Below are 13,956 nucleotides of genomic sequence, written 5' to 3'. Positions count from 1 at the left end.
CGGACGGTCACCCCCGTGCAATGCAGGACCTGTCCACCCCACCAGACCCCTGCGACCCACCAAAGACCCACGATTTATAGAATCCTCCCTCAGAGATCTCCTAATTAAAGATACCTCCCCAGAGACCCCCCACAAGGACCCCCTAAATAAAGAGAGCCCCCTAAATAAGGTGACCCCTACAACAGACCCTTTAAATAAAGAGACCCCCCATAGAGACCGTCTAAATAAAGAGACCTTCCCCAGAAGAGAGACCTCTGTCTGTAAGCTAGGGAGCAGTGCAGACAGAGGCAATGAAAAAAAATTGCTGCTTTAAAACTCACTTCGGCAATACACCTGCTGGCTCAGGCACAGGAAGCAGCACCTGTCAATTCCTGGAAAGAGAAAACTAGTCAGCTGGATTTAAAACCCTCAGATCTTTGATCTGCCAGCCATTCATTCATTTCTGTTTGATACTGATTTTACTAGGCTGTGATTGACAGCTTCCACACAGCCAGCTGGCAGCATAGATCAATTCATCTTCCTTCACAGTTGAGTGACTTTGAAGCGGTCAGCTGTGAAACAAACTGCAATGTTTAGAAACATCAAGCTTTGATTGACAGCTCCTGGATCACATCAGCTTTCTGTTAGCTTCACTGCTGTCTACTTAAAGTCACTCAACCGTCTCCTCTCCCCTTCCCACCTCCCCATCTCCTCACTTCCTCCCACCTCCATCCCTCTCTCTTCCCTCCCCTCTCTCCTCCCTCTCCCTCCCCCTCCCTACCTCTCTCCTCTCCCTCTCTCCTCCCCTTCCCATCTCCTCCCTCCCTCCCCACCCACCTTTCCTCTCCCTCCCTCTCCTCATCACTCCCTCTCCTCCTCTCTTACTTCTTCCCCCTCATCCCCTCTCTTTCGCTCACCCCCTCCAGTTGCAACACTCCAGAGCTTGGAAGTTACAGACCTAACTCTTTAAAAAACAATTATATTCAGCACATAACACATTTCTCATGTTTAATAAAGATCTATGGTACGTTGCCATAAGAATAAATGGGAGCAAATAAACAGAACAGAAATGATCACTTTCAACACCTTAACTAACTGTGGTGTTAAATTAAACTTTTTCAATTTAAATACTGGACATGCAGATCTATTTATAATTCAGAGCATCAACTGGTATCTCTTCTGTGTGACCTCACTTGTACTAACAATAAAAAGGTTGTCCTCTAGTTTTTAATTATTGCACACTCAAACTGGAGTACACAGTACACAGTACACTCTAACTCACATACCTTAATGTAGTGCATTTTATCAGCCAACCAGGCTATCAAATGAATTTTCCCTTTTTTCATGCCCACTGACATATGCCTAATGAGATTTGCGTTTCGATTACTTGAAGAACACAAATTAACTGATCAATGAAAAATGGTTGCAGATTATTGTAATAGTGTGGCACAGCTGTCATAGCCTGTTTAATACTGAAATCAATTTCATATGCTCAGGATGATTCTGTCAATGTTGTTGGCTGGGATCTTTGCATCTGTGTCCTCTCCACAGACCCTGAATGCGATGTGGGTGTTGTAAGGAATAACCACCGTGCTAGAGACAGGCCTCCATAACCAGCCACGATCTCCTCGCTTGTACATCTTGACAGTGACCTTTAGAAAAGAGCAAAAGACTCATGGTTACTTAGTTCAGGCAACAGCTTGGGGGCAGGGAGCAGCTAGGGATTGACCATGGAGCATCATTAGACTTTTCTCTAACCTCGCCTTTCACCTGAAAGGGCAACGGGCCAAAGCAGAGGTCGGCAAGCTGTGAAAGTGATGCTTGTTATCTATGTGAAAACTTAGCAAATATCAATGTCCCTGGGTCAAAGATCTCTTCTGCTGAGGTTTGCTGGGGAAACTTTATCTTTGTGCGGCTGCATTCTTTGCAGCTGTAGGTGCAGTCAGTAACGCATATAAGAGGAAGAGATATTTCTACAGCATGACTCTGTCGGCAGCTGGGCCTTTGTGCCATGAGTTATGTTATTGACAAACCAGCAGAAAATTAAATGTTCCCCAAAGAACTTCCAGATGTGTTTTTTACTAATGACTTCATTACAAGGAACATTAAAAGACAGAGTAAATGGAACACTAAAATTCAAATTACAGCAAAACCTCATCTCATAGCTTTGAGGGTTCTTTTAAGGCACTGCAATTATAATAAATTTTAATCATTTATTTGTGGTATGATGATGAGGAAATGAATAGTACAGTAGACTGGCTGCTCAAAATGTTATCGAAACTATTCAAACTGTCACCAGGGAACAAAACAGAGCTGCATTTTTGTTTAAAAAATGGCTTAAAATATCACAGCTCACAGCAATAGAATTGTGTTTTTTTTTGCTATTTAATAAATTACAAAATTTGGAGCATTGATAATTTTTAGTCGCTCTTCATTTAATTTTCACAGAAAAAAGGAAATGTAATTATAAAACTAAATTAGCCTAATACCCAGTCAATATATAAAGATATGTAGGCAGATTTAGTGGTACAGCAGGCTGGTTGTAACAGTCCACTGTGCCACAGAATTGTACAACAGGGATTTGCACTTATTCTTCCGTATGGTAACTTCCTGATTTTGGATTGTCCTATGATAGTGGATTCGGCGCAGGCTTCTTGTTCTTCACAGAGGGGAGGGAGTAAGAAGGGACGTTATCCACAGTCACTTTGCAGGGCTCCAATTGCCTGGTTACAGAGCAAAACTTCAATAAACCTAGCACCAGTTTACTGCCAGTTCTACTTTACGGGCGGAAAGATTACTGGCGGGATTCTCCTGTCGCCGACGCCAAAATCGCGTTCGGCGATCGGCTGGAGAATACCCATTTCTGACCAAATCGGGGGTGGCGCTTCTTTCACGATGCTCCATCCCCTCCGCGCCACATTGACGGCCTCAGGATGTTGCCTGAGGCCCATCCCCCAATTCTCCGCCCCCGACCGGCCGAGATCCCGACGACGTGAGTCTCTCATGGTCTCACCTGTCGGGAACTCGGCGTGGTGGCTGCGGACTGCGGCTGCAGACTCAGTCCAATGCCACCAGAGTCAGGGGAAGGCCGATCCTCGGGAAAGGGGGGACTTTGTCATGGGATTGGGGGCACTGTTGGGAGCCGGCCAAAGGAGGGCACTATTTTGCATGCCGGGTCCGCGTGCGTCAGGCGCCATGTTGCACGGTGCGGCCGTCACCGTGTGCATGCGCAATTCTCCGGGCCATATCGGCAGCTAAAGCTCTATGCTGCTTGGATGCTGGCCCCCAGCCAAACGGAGGATCGGTGGCTATTTTGTACCAAAGTTTCAAGCGTAAAATGCCACCTTTCCCACACCGCCATGAGGAAATAGGGCTGGATTCTCCGACTGTGAGGCTATAGTTGTTTTAAATTATCTACAAACTCTCACTGAGCCATCATCGTTTCAATACTATTGATGTTGCCCAATCACTTGTAACAACTGGTTCAATGACTCCTGTTTGTACTAGTCTTTCTAGATCTTCGTCGACTTTTGGTCTAATGGAGTTTTGTACGGTTCTAGCTTTGAGACATTTGGGTTTACCGTCTGGCTTGATTTTTACGTGCACCTCAACTCCAATCATAGAGGAAACCTTGGAACACCCTATCGTATGTCATCAGAAGTTGTTGCAAGTTGCTCCTTTAAGCCACGAGTTGATTTACTACTTCCCCAGTTTAATCTAATCTTTGCCAACAATGCTCTGCCAAATAGAGCAGGAAAATTTCCACGGACAACATGAAGAGGCAACTTTGCCGTTTGTCCATTTGTTTCTACTTTTACCATAATGTATCCTTTTAATGGTACAACCTCTTCTGTGTACGTCCTTAGTGTCACATTTAACGGTTCTAAAGGCAGGTGCTTCAGCTTTTGATGTTAAATTGTCTGAGATATTAATGATACCCGTGTCCACTTCCATTTTAATTTCCATGACTTTCGAGTTTTGGATATGCTCAAAAACATTGTTGATCGGCCTGCATTGACAAGACACCAAACTTCAACTCATGTAGCTGCTTGGTTACGTTGTCTTCTGAGTGGTCTTGAGCTTCGCCTGCTAATTTATAGACATGGCTAACCTGTTTAGATGTGTTTTTGTTCTTACACATTCTGAGTGTTAGAGATGATTTTTGAGCCCAACATGCCTTGGCAATATGGCCCTTTTTGTCACAATTTTGCATGTATTTGTTTTACTCCAGCATTCTCCCGCTGAGTGTCCAACTGTGTACATCAGTGACATGGGCACTGGCAGGAGAAAAGGAAGTTCTCGTTTTGGAACCTAAACACAAGGTTGATCTCTCTGCGCAATAGTACAATCAATGCCTAAATTAAGCAAAGCTGAGGCACGAGATAAGATTTGGAAATGTGTTTCAGGAGAACACAATTAATGCCAACAATATGTACGCGTGATAAACATTACAGACAGAAAGATTTTGCCAGTGTGGTAATGACTATGGGAAGAACAGTACTTACACACTGCTGAAGGGGAATGTAGAATGAAAGCTATAAACCTGATGATGGGACCGAAGCAGACCTTTTGCAACTTTTGTGACTTGAGGGAATAAATCAGACTGGCACTTTAGTGGTGCTACATTGAAAGCCTTCATTGTTGAAAGTGTCACCCTTAAAATTCAGTTCCCGTTTGGACATTGAAATTACTTTGGGACAGATCAAAGAAGAGCAGGGAGTTCATTGTCAACATATATTTCTAAGAAACAGACACCTGTGACACTTGTCATTGTTGTTTGTGGCACACTACCATTGCAGAATAACTGGTGAGTTTGTCTATGAAACAGAGTAAAAGTAATTCACTCTGCAAAGAACTTTTGAGAATTCAATGACAGGATAAGACACTTTACAAATGCAAGATTTTGTAAATTCCCTCATGATCCACAAGCAATTCCTGATCCTCTACAGAACCTAATAAAGGCCATCATTACCACCGGCGCTTTTAAAGAGCAGCGGGACATAAAAGCACAGAGAGAGAGAGCAGGAAATCACTCCAAGAATTGGCGAGAACAGTCAGGGATAAAAGCTGTGTGGAGCTGTGTGGGACGAGGGTGGTGAACCCAGTATGGAGCAGAATGGGAGGAGAGCAGCAAGCCCAGTGTGGAGCAGCCTGGGAGGAGAGCAGTGAACCCACTGTGGAATAGCTTGGGAGGAGAGCGGCAAACCAAGTGTGGAGTAGCCTGGGGGGAGAGCGGTGAACCCAGTGTGGAGTAGCTTGGGAAGAGAGCGGTGAACCCAGTGTGGAGTAGCTTGGGAGGAGAGCGGTGAACCCAGTGTGGAGTAGCTTGGGAAGAGAGCGGTGAACCCAGTGTGGAGCAGCCTGAGTTGAGAGCGGTGAACCCAGTGTGGAGTAGCCTGGGAGGAGAGCGGTGAACCCAGTGTGGAGCAGCTTGGAAGGAGAACGGTGAACCCAGTGTGGAGCAGCCTGGGAGGAGAGCGATGAACCCAGTGTGGAGCAGCCTGGGGGGAGAGAGGTGAACCCAGTGTGGAGCAGCCTGGGAGGAGAGCGATGAACCCAGTGTGGAGCAGCCTGGGGGGAGAGAGGTGAACCCAGTGTGGAGCAGCCGGAGAAGAGAGCGGTGAACCCAGTGTGGAGTAGCCTCGGAGGAGAGCGGTGAACCCAGTGTGGAGCAGCCGGAGAAGAGAGCGGTGAACCCAGTGTGGAGCAGCCGGAGAAGAGAGCGGTGAACCCAGTGTGGAGTAGCCTGGGAGGAGAGCGATGAACCCAGTGTGGAGCAGCCTGGGGGGAGAATGGTGAACCCAGTGTGGAGCAGCCTGGGAGGAGAGCGATGAACCCAGTGTGGAGCAGCCTGGGGGGAGAGAGGTGAACCCAGTGTGGAGCAGCCTGGGAGGAGAGCGGTGAACCCAGTGTCGAGCAGCCTGGGAGGAGAGCGGTGAACCCAGTGTGGAGTAGCCTGGGAGAAGAGAGTGGTGAACCCAGTGTGGAGAAGCCTGGGAGAAGAGCGGTGAACGTAGTGTGGAGTAGTTTGGGAAGAGAGTGGCGAACCCAGTGTGGAGGAACCTGAGAGGAGTGTGGCCAATCCAGTGTGGAGCAGCGCAAGACGAGAGCGGCAAACCCAGTGTTGAGTAGTGCGGGAGGAGATTGGCAAACTCAGTGTGGAGCCACCTGAGAGGAGAGTGGTGAACCCATTGTGGAGCAATGCGGGAAGAGAGCAGCAAACCCAGTGTGGAGCTACCTGGGAGTTGGGTGGGGAACCCAGTGTGGAGCAGCAAGAGAGGAGAGCGGGGAACCCAGTGTGGAGCAGCCTGGGAGGAGAGTGGTGAACTCAGTGTGGAGCAGCACGCGAAGAGAGCGGTGAACTCAGTGTGGAGCAACCTGGGAGGAGAGTGGCGAACCCAGTGTGGAGCAGCACAGGAGGAGAGCAGTGAACTCAGTGTGGAGCAGCACAGGAGGAGAGCAGTGAACCCAGTGTGGAGCAGCACAGGAGGAGAGCAGTGAACCCAGTGTGGAGCAGCACAGGAGGAGAGCAGTGAACTCAGTGTGGAGCAGCACAGGAGGAGAGCAGTGAACTCAGTGTGGAGCAGCATGGAAGGGTCACTGTCCATGTGGAGTTTGCATATTCTCCCCGCGTTTGCGTGGGTTTCGCCCCCACAACCCAAAGATGTGCAGGGTAGGTGGATTGGCCACGCTAAATTGCCCCTTAATTGGAAAAAATAAATTTATAAAAAATAAACAGCGTGGAGCAGCTAGGGAGGAGAGTGGTTAACCCAGTGCAGAGTAGCTTGGGAGGACATTGGCGAACCAAGTGCGCAGCAGCCTGGCACGAGAGTGACAAACCCAGTGCAGAGTAGCAGGGACGGAGAGTGGGCAACCCAGTGTGGAAGTGCGCAGGAGGACCATGGCGAACCAAGTGCGCAGTAGCGAGGGAGGAGAATGTTCATTACGCCTGATTATCCCCATCCCATCCGCTAGAGCAGCTCAGGTGAGTGCAGAGGGTCATGTCTGGGCACTGCCTGCTGGCACAGTGCCAAGGAGCAGTGGCAGGGGTGTTGCGTGGGTGTGGGGGGTGTTCTGTTTTTGTATCAGGGTGGCCTTTAAAAAGGGCACCCTGATCTTTAAAAATAACGAAGCTCTTGGGGGGGGGGGGGGGGGGGGGGGGGCGGCGCAGGTTAAGTCGAAGCCCATCCCACCAGCGTGACATCTTGTGATCCGCCCTTTGGATTTTATTTTACGATTTCCTTACGATACGAAGGAGAAAGCTGCTGTTGGTGCTGACAGCTTCAATGCCGCTTTTCCTGCTCGTTGCAACATTCTGGATTAAAAATGGAAAATTCCACCCAATGCAAATTAAACATGAATTAACAGGCAAATTAACAGGTTGTACACTCAATAAGATACAGATGGGATAGCAGGTACAACAAAGACAAAGGTGCAATGCTGTGAACAAAAACAACTTGGCGAAATTCTCCTACCCGCCCCGCCACATTTCTGCCCCGACCGGCCGGCGGGAGTCTCCGTAACACCGGCCGGTCAATGGGGTTTCCCATTGTGGGGCAGCCCCACGCCGTCGGGAAACCCCCGGGCGCCGGCAAAACGGAGACTCCCGCCGGCGGAGAATGACGCCCCTTGTCTTTACATGGTACCTGTAAAACAGTAGAATGTCACAAGAAGCTTTTAAGTGCCAGCAAACTAAATTTGACCCAAGCAATTTAAGGAATTATTAGGATAAAGAGGTAGATTTTAAGCAGCATTTTCAAGGAGAAAAGAGAAGTAGAGAGTAAAAGAATTTTAGGGTGGGAATTTCTTAGGTTAGGGCCGAGGCAACAGAAGGGATGACTGCCAATGGTGAAGCAATGAAAATTGGGGATAATATAGCCTGGAATTTGAGAAGAACAGAGATGTTGGAAACTTAAGATTCTGGAGGATAGAAGGTGGAAAGCTAAAGGAGAGCATTGAGTTTAGAAGTAGCAAAGGGATGGATAATGTTTTCAACAGCAGAAGAGGTGAGCAAGGGCTGGAGATGGGAGATGTTACGACAGTAAAAATTGCGGGACTTGGTGATGGAGAGTATATGGGATTGGGAACCTTGCTGAGGGTCAAATAAAAGGCCATGGCAATGTTGGACTGCAAATTATGGGGCACCAGATAGTTTGCCCCCCAGTAAGAAAGTCGGCTGGAAGCCAATTCACTCTTTGCAAGCCCGCAGCCAAAGCACATTGTGGACTAAATTGTCCCACTTCTGGGACTTCTGTCCTCCACTGGGAAGGAAGCCCCACCTTTGGGATTGGCTGGCAGCTCCAGCAGTGCCAAGATCTCAGTAGTGGGCTTGCCCACTCCGACCCACCTGCTCACGCCAACTGTATTGTGGCATGGGCAACCTATTATCTGGGTTAATTAGATTGTAAGCAAGCTCAATTTACACTTAATTATTTTTAAAAACATGTCTGCTGATTTTGACATCTGCCCACCTGCCATGTTATTGGTATGAGCCCAGAGGTGGGTGCGAAGGTGGTGGGCTGGGCACCAGCCCTATTTTACATGCCATCCCACTGAAAACACATGTGAAGTATCCACCCTCTATCCAGCCCCTTGAATATCTTGCTAAAGATTGGCTGAAGCCTATATTTGGAACTTTCAATGGGGTTTCTTGAGAAATTTCCAAAACCTTCTTCTAATATCCCCAAATAATATCTAGTCACCACGCATTATCTGTAAACCTTGAAAATGTATAGCATGAATCAAATGAATTTATTCAGACGTTACATGTCCACAATATTCTTGAAATAACCTAGCCAAAAAATAGCAGAAGGTCTACCTTTGTAACCAAAGTTTACTAATCTTCAAACTCCGCTATCCAACCCAGTGTTCCCTTTAAGCTTTGCAGTATATGGCAATCTTAAAGGGACTGCACAGTGTAACGAATATAGTGCAGCGAAGATAGAGGGAACATTGATCCAGACTCTCAGTAACTCCATCAACCTTGCTACCTCCCATGACCTCTGCTTTCATGATCTCCATCACAGATAATGTCAGCTCTACATACTTCCTTGTATCCCTGATCCATCAATCCCCTTCTAATCCCACTTTTTTGTCTATTTCTGGAAAATAACTCTTTGCCAACTCACAACTGGACTTTTTGAATCCTTGCCGAAGCATTTACCCACCTTTTGCCACAATAGTTCTTCAGGCATTTAGCTGCCCAAACACTCCCTCACTTCCATCTTTGATGCCCTTGTCTACAACAAAACCTTCACTTTCTTCCTTCCTGGTCAATTTCCATTGTATGACCCTCTGTTTGGCTGCTTCAAGATCAAGTACGATATAGCCATCTATCACCAGTTGCGACTCGACAATGCCAAAACTACCCAACAGACCATGATTACTCTAGAGAGCAAATAACCCCAGCTTGCTTTCTTCATTATCTACCAGATTGTTTGCAATCTCAACATGGTATCAGTCAATAAGCTAAGCCTCCATCCCACTAAAATCTCCATTAAAAAGACCACCAACTTCCATCTCGATAACAACTCTACGTATGCTCCTGATACCCTTACTCATGCCTTTAAAATTTCCAAACTCAACTATTTCAATGTTCTCCAGGTTGGCTTTCCATCCTTCACCCCTGTAAACTTTAAGTCATCCAATACTTTGCTGCCAATATTCTACCCGCATTATGTTCCATTCACTCATCAGCACTGTGCTCACTAACCTATATTGATTGGTGGGTTCCCAATGACTTTTATCCTTTAAATTACTTCATGGTCTTGACCCTCCCAACCTCCTGCAGCTATTCAAGCCCACACTGAACTTTCTATTTCTCAGGCTCTGACTTACTGTGCATCTCCTCTCCTTTCATCCTATCATTGACACAGATGCCTTCCGTTGTCTGGGCCCAATGCACTGGATCCTTAACTATCCACCCTCTATTCTCCTTTAAGATGCTCCTTAAAATTTACCACTTGGCCCAATTTTTCAGTCACCCTTTCTAATAGCTCCATCTTTAGTTAGGCAACCATTTTGTCTGACTATAGCTTTATGAAGCACCTTTGGGCAAGAGGATAGCCAGGGAAAGGGTTGGCCCACTGAAGGATAGGCAAGGGAATTTATGTGTGGAGCCAGAGGAAATGGGCGAGGTACTAAATGAATACTTTGCATCAGTATTCACCAAAGAGAAGGAATTGGTAGATGTTGAGTCTGGAGAAGGGTGTGTAGATAGCCTGGGTCACATTGAGATCCAAAAAGACGAGGAGTTGGGCGTCTTGAAAAATATTAAGGTAGATAAGTCCCCAGGGCCTGATGGGATCTACCCCAGAATACTGAAGGAGGCTAGAGAGGAAATTGCTGAGGCCTTGACAGAAATCTTTGGATCCTCACTGTCTTCAGGTGATGTCCCGGAAGACTGGAGAATAGCCAATGTTGTTCCTCTGTTTAAGAAGGGTAGCAAGGATAATCCAGGGAACTACAGGCCGGTGAGCTTTATGTCAGTGGTAGGGAAATTACTGGAGAGAATTCTTCGAGACAGGATCTACTCCCATTTGGAAGCAAATGGACGTATTAGCGAGAGGCAGCATGGTTTTGTGAAGGGGAGGTCGTGTCTCACTAACTTGATAGAGGTTTTCGAAGAGATTACAAAGATGATTGATGCACATAGGGCAGTGGATGTTGTATTTATATGGACTTCAGTAAGGCCTTTGACAAGGTCCCTCATGGCAGACTGGTACAAAAGGTGAAGTCACACGGTATCAGGGGTGAGCTGGCAAGATAGATACAGAACTGGCTAGGTCATAGAAGGCAGAAAGTAGCAATGGAAGGGTGCCTTTCTGATTGGAGGGCTGTGACTAGTGGTGTTCCGCAGGGATCAGTGCTGGGATTTTTGCTGTTCGTAGTATATATAAATGATTTGGAGGAAAATGTAACTGGTCTGATTAGTAAGTTTGCAGACGACACAAAGGTTGGTGGAATTGCGGATAACGACGAGGACTGTCAGAGGATATAGCAGGATTTAGATTGTTTGGAGACTTGGGCGGAGAGATGGCAGATGGAGTTTAATCCGGACAAATGTGAGGTAATGCATTTTGGAAGGTCTAATGCAGGTAGGGAATATACAGTGAATGGTAGAACCCTCAAGAGTATTGACCGTCAGAGAGATCTAGGTGTACAGGTCTACAGGTCACTGAAGGGGGCAACACAGATGAGAAGGTAGTCAAGAAGGCATATGGCATGCTTGCCTTCATTGGCCGGGGCATTGAGTATAAGAATTGGCAAGTCATGTTGCAGCTGTATAGAACCTTAGTTAGTCCACACTTGGAGTATAGTGTTCAATTCTGGTCGCCACACTACCAGAAGGATGTGGAGACTTTAGAGAGGGTGCAGAAGAGATTTACCAGAATGTTGCCTGGTATGGAGGGCATTAGCTATGAGGAGCGGTTGAATAAACTCGGTTTGTTCTCACTGGAACGACGGAGGTTGAGGGGCGACCTAATAGAGGTCTACAAAATTATGAGGGGCATAGACAGAGTCGATAGTCAGAGACTTTTTCCCAGGGTAGAGGGGTCAATTAGTAGGGGTCATAGGTTTAAGGCGCAAGGGCCAAGGTTTAGAGGAGATGTACGAGGCAAGTCTTTTACATAGAGGGTAGTGGGTGACTGGAACTCGCTGCCGGAGGAGGTGGTGGAAGCAGGGACGATAGTGACATTTAAGGAGCATCTTGACAAATACATGAATAGGATGGGAATAGAGGGATACGCACCCAGGAAGTGTAGAAGATTTTAGTTTAGGCGGGCAGCATGGTGGGCACAGGCTTGGAGGGCCGAAGGGCCTGTTCCTGTGCTGTACCTTTCTTTGTTCTTTGTTTTTTCTACATTGGAGGTTCTATATGAGTACAAGTTGTTGTTGCATTCTTTTTAGTTTCTACAAATAATTGGAACTGACTACAAGCTTTGAATTTATAATTATTTCATAAACCAACAATAGTCGATGGGCGGGATTGTCCGTTTTAGCGGCAGAGTGTTGATGCCGTCGTAAACGCCGGAGCATTTTGCGACGGCGTCATCTGGCCGCAAGGAACAGCGAGCCCCACCCCACAGGTGGCCAGCACGGCACTGTAGCACTTCACGCAGCACCAGCTGCCAGCACGGCCGGCGTGAGTTCGCATATGCGCGCCATGGCCGGCGCTGGTCCGCGCATGCGCATGGGTTGCCGTCTCCGCGCCGACCCCCACACAACATGGCGGAGACCCACAGGGGCCAGCGCAGAGGAACATTAGCCCCCCCCCCCAGAATTAGCCCGCCCGCCGATCGGTTGCCCCCGATCGTGGGCCTGGCCACCGTGGAGGACTCCCTGGAGTCGGATCCCCCTCCCCCCCCACCAGGACAGCCCCCGCAGCCAGAACGCTGAGGCCCCACCGGGTAGGACTACACGCGAACGATGCCAGCGGGAATCGGTGGAACTTGCCGGGCACTCGGCCCGTCGAGCGCGGAGAATCGGCGGCGGGGGGGGGCCCGCTTAGTGGCCCCCGAACAGAGCCGTGGCGGGATTCGCGCCCCCCCGGTTATTCTCCGACCCGTAACGGGATAGGAGAATCCTGCCTGATGCGTTCCATACACTCTGGATGGGATTCTCCAAAACCCCAGCTAAGTGTTGACGCCGGCGTAAACACCAGAGTGTTTCACGGCGGCATCTTGGCCCAGCGATTCAGTGGTCCGCGGGGGGCCAGCACGGCGCCGGAGTGCTGCGTGCTGTTCCAGCGCCGATACGCATGCGCACGGCAGCAGTTTCCACGCCGGCGCATGCGCGCGGTGGCCATTTTCATGCCGATGGATACGCGCGGTGCCCGTTTTCATGCCAGCGTCACGCAATATGGTGGAGCCACACAGCAGGCCCGCATGGAATGAGGTAGGCCCACTCCAGATCGCGCGCACCTGCCGATCAGTAGTCCCCGATCGCGGGCCTGGCCGTCGTGCAGGCCCCCCTCGGAGTCTGCTCCCCCCCCCCCAACAGGATGGCCAGCGCGGCCGCGGGTCTGATCTCCTGCCGGGTGGCACCAGGTTGGAACCATGCCGGCGGAACACGGTGGGAACTCGGCCAGTCGATCGCAGAGAATCGCCGTGGGGGCTGAGCGCGTGCGACTGGCGCCGATTCTCTGGTCGGCGGAGAATCATGTCCCGACGTCGGAGCGTCGTGGCGGGAATTTCCGGCGTGACCGCCGATTCTCCAACCTGGCTGGGGCTCGGAGAATCCCGGCCTATGTGTTCCACTCGAAGTCTCGAATCAGTAACTGAGCAACCCCTCCTCTTCTCTTCACTCAACCATAGACTTTAACATCTTGAAGTTGAAATAATTTCTGGGTGGAATTATCCAGTCTCTCTGAGGCAGGTTTTACCGCAGCGGGAGCAGTTCGTTATTGCCTATCAGCAGCATCTTTGTGTCCCATCAAAATCAATAACAATTTTCATGGCTCGCCCATCTTCTGGGGCATCTTTGGTGGGACTCTGGAATATGCGCCGGCAGAAAGCGCTGGTAGATCCCACCCTCTTTGAAATTTAAATTGTAAGCAGGCTCCTGTCAAAATATACTCTGAATAAAGAAAAAATGTTTCTATCCAAAAGTTTATCTTGAAAGGGGTTAATATTTGGCAACATAGGTATCCAGCTGATGACATTTGAGTGACACATTACTTTTGGGGATACACAGATATAAAATTGCACACAATATATGAATCCATCTGCAGCACAAGGTCAATATTGATAACTTTGGCCTGTGCTAATTGCAAAGTAGATGTAACTTACACAAAAAGACCTCTCTGGAGACAACGGAACAACATATGTTGGCAAGCACGTATATTGATGTTAGTAAACTCTGCAAAGGGCTTTTTGTCTTCTGTTGGAATACACATTATGGCAACCCTGATGTTTTGAGACTGAATAAAGAAAACAATGCATAAATGGATGTAACAAAACCACAGCAGATTCCATG

At 48.3% G+C, this 13,956-nt stretch overlaps 1 protein-coding gene across 2 annotated transcripts in view; it reads right to left on the bottom strand.

The window, feature by feature from the left end:
• Positions 1 to 986: 986 nt before the first annotated feature.
• Positions 987 to 13,956, bottom strand: part of LOC140392440 (uncharacterized) — a 431,257-nt gene continuing 418,287 nt past the window's right edge. For both annotated transcript variants that reach the window (XM_072477698.1, XM_072477699.1), the window contains exon 7: positions 987 to 1,631. In XM_072477698.1, coding sequence (XP_072333799.1) covers positions 1,464 to 1,631 — 168 coding nt within the window. In that variant the 3' untranslated portion in view covers positions 987 to 1,463. The remainder of the gene's footprint in view (positions 1,632 to 13,956) is intronic.

The sequence above is a fragment of the Scyliorhinus torazame genome, chromosome 16 (genome assembly GCF_047496885.1).
Source record: "Scyliorhinus torazame isolate Kashiwa2021f chromosome 16, sScyTor2.1, whole genome shotgun sequence".
NCBI lineage: Eukaryota > Metazoa > Chordata > Chondrichthyes > Carcharhiniformes > Scyliorhinidae > Scyliorhinus > Scyliorhinus torazame.
Note: the sequence above shows the minus strand (reverse complement) of the source record. Positions and strands in the feature narration are given on the sequence as shown.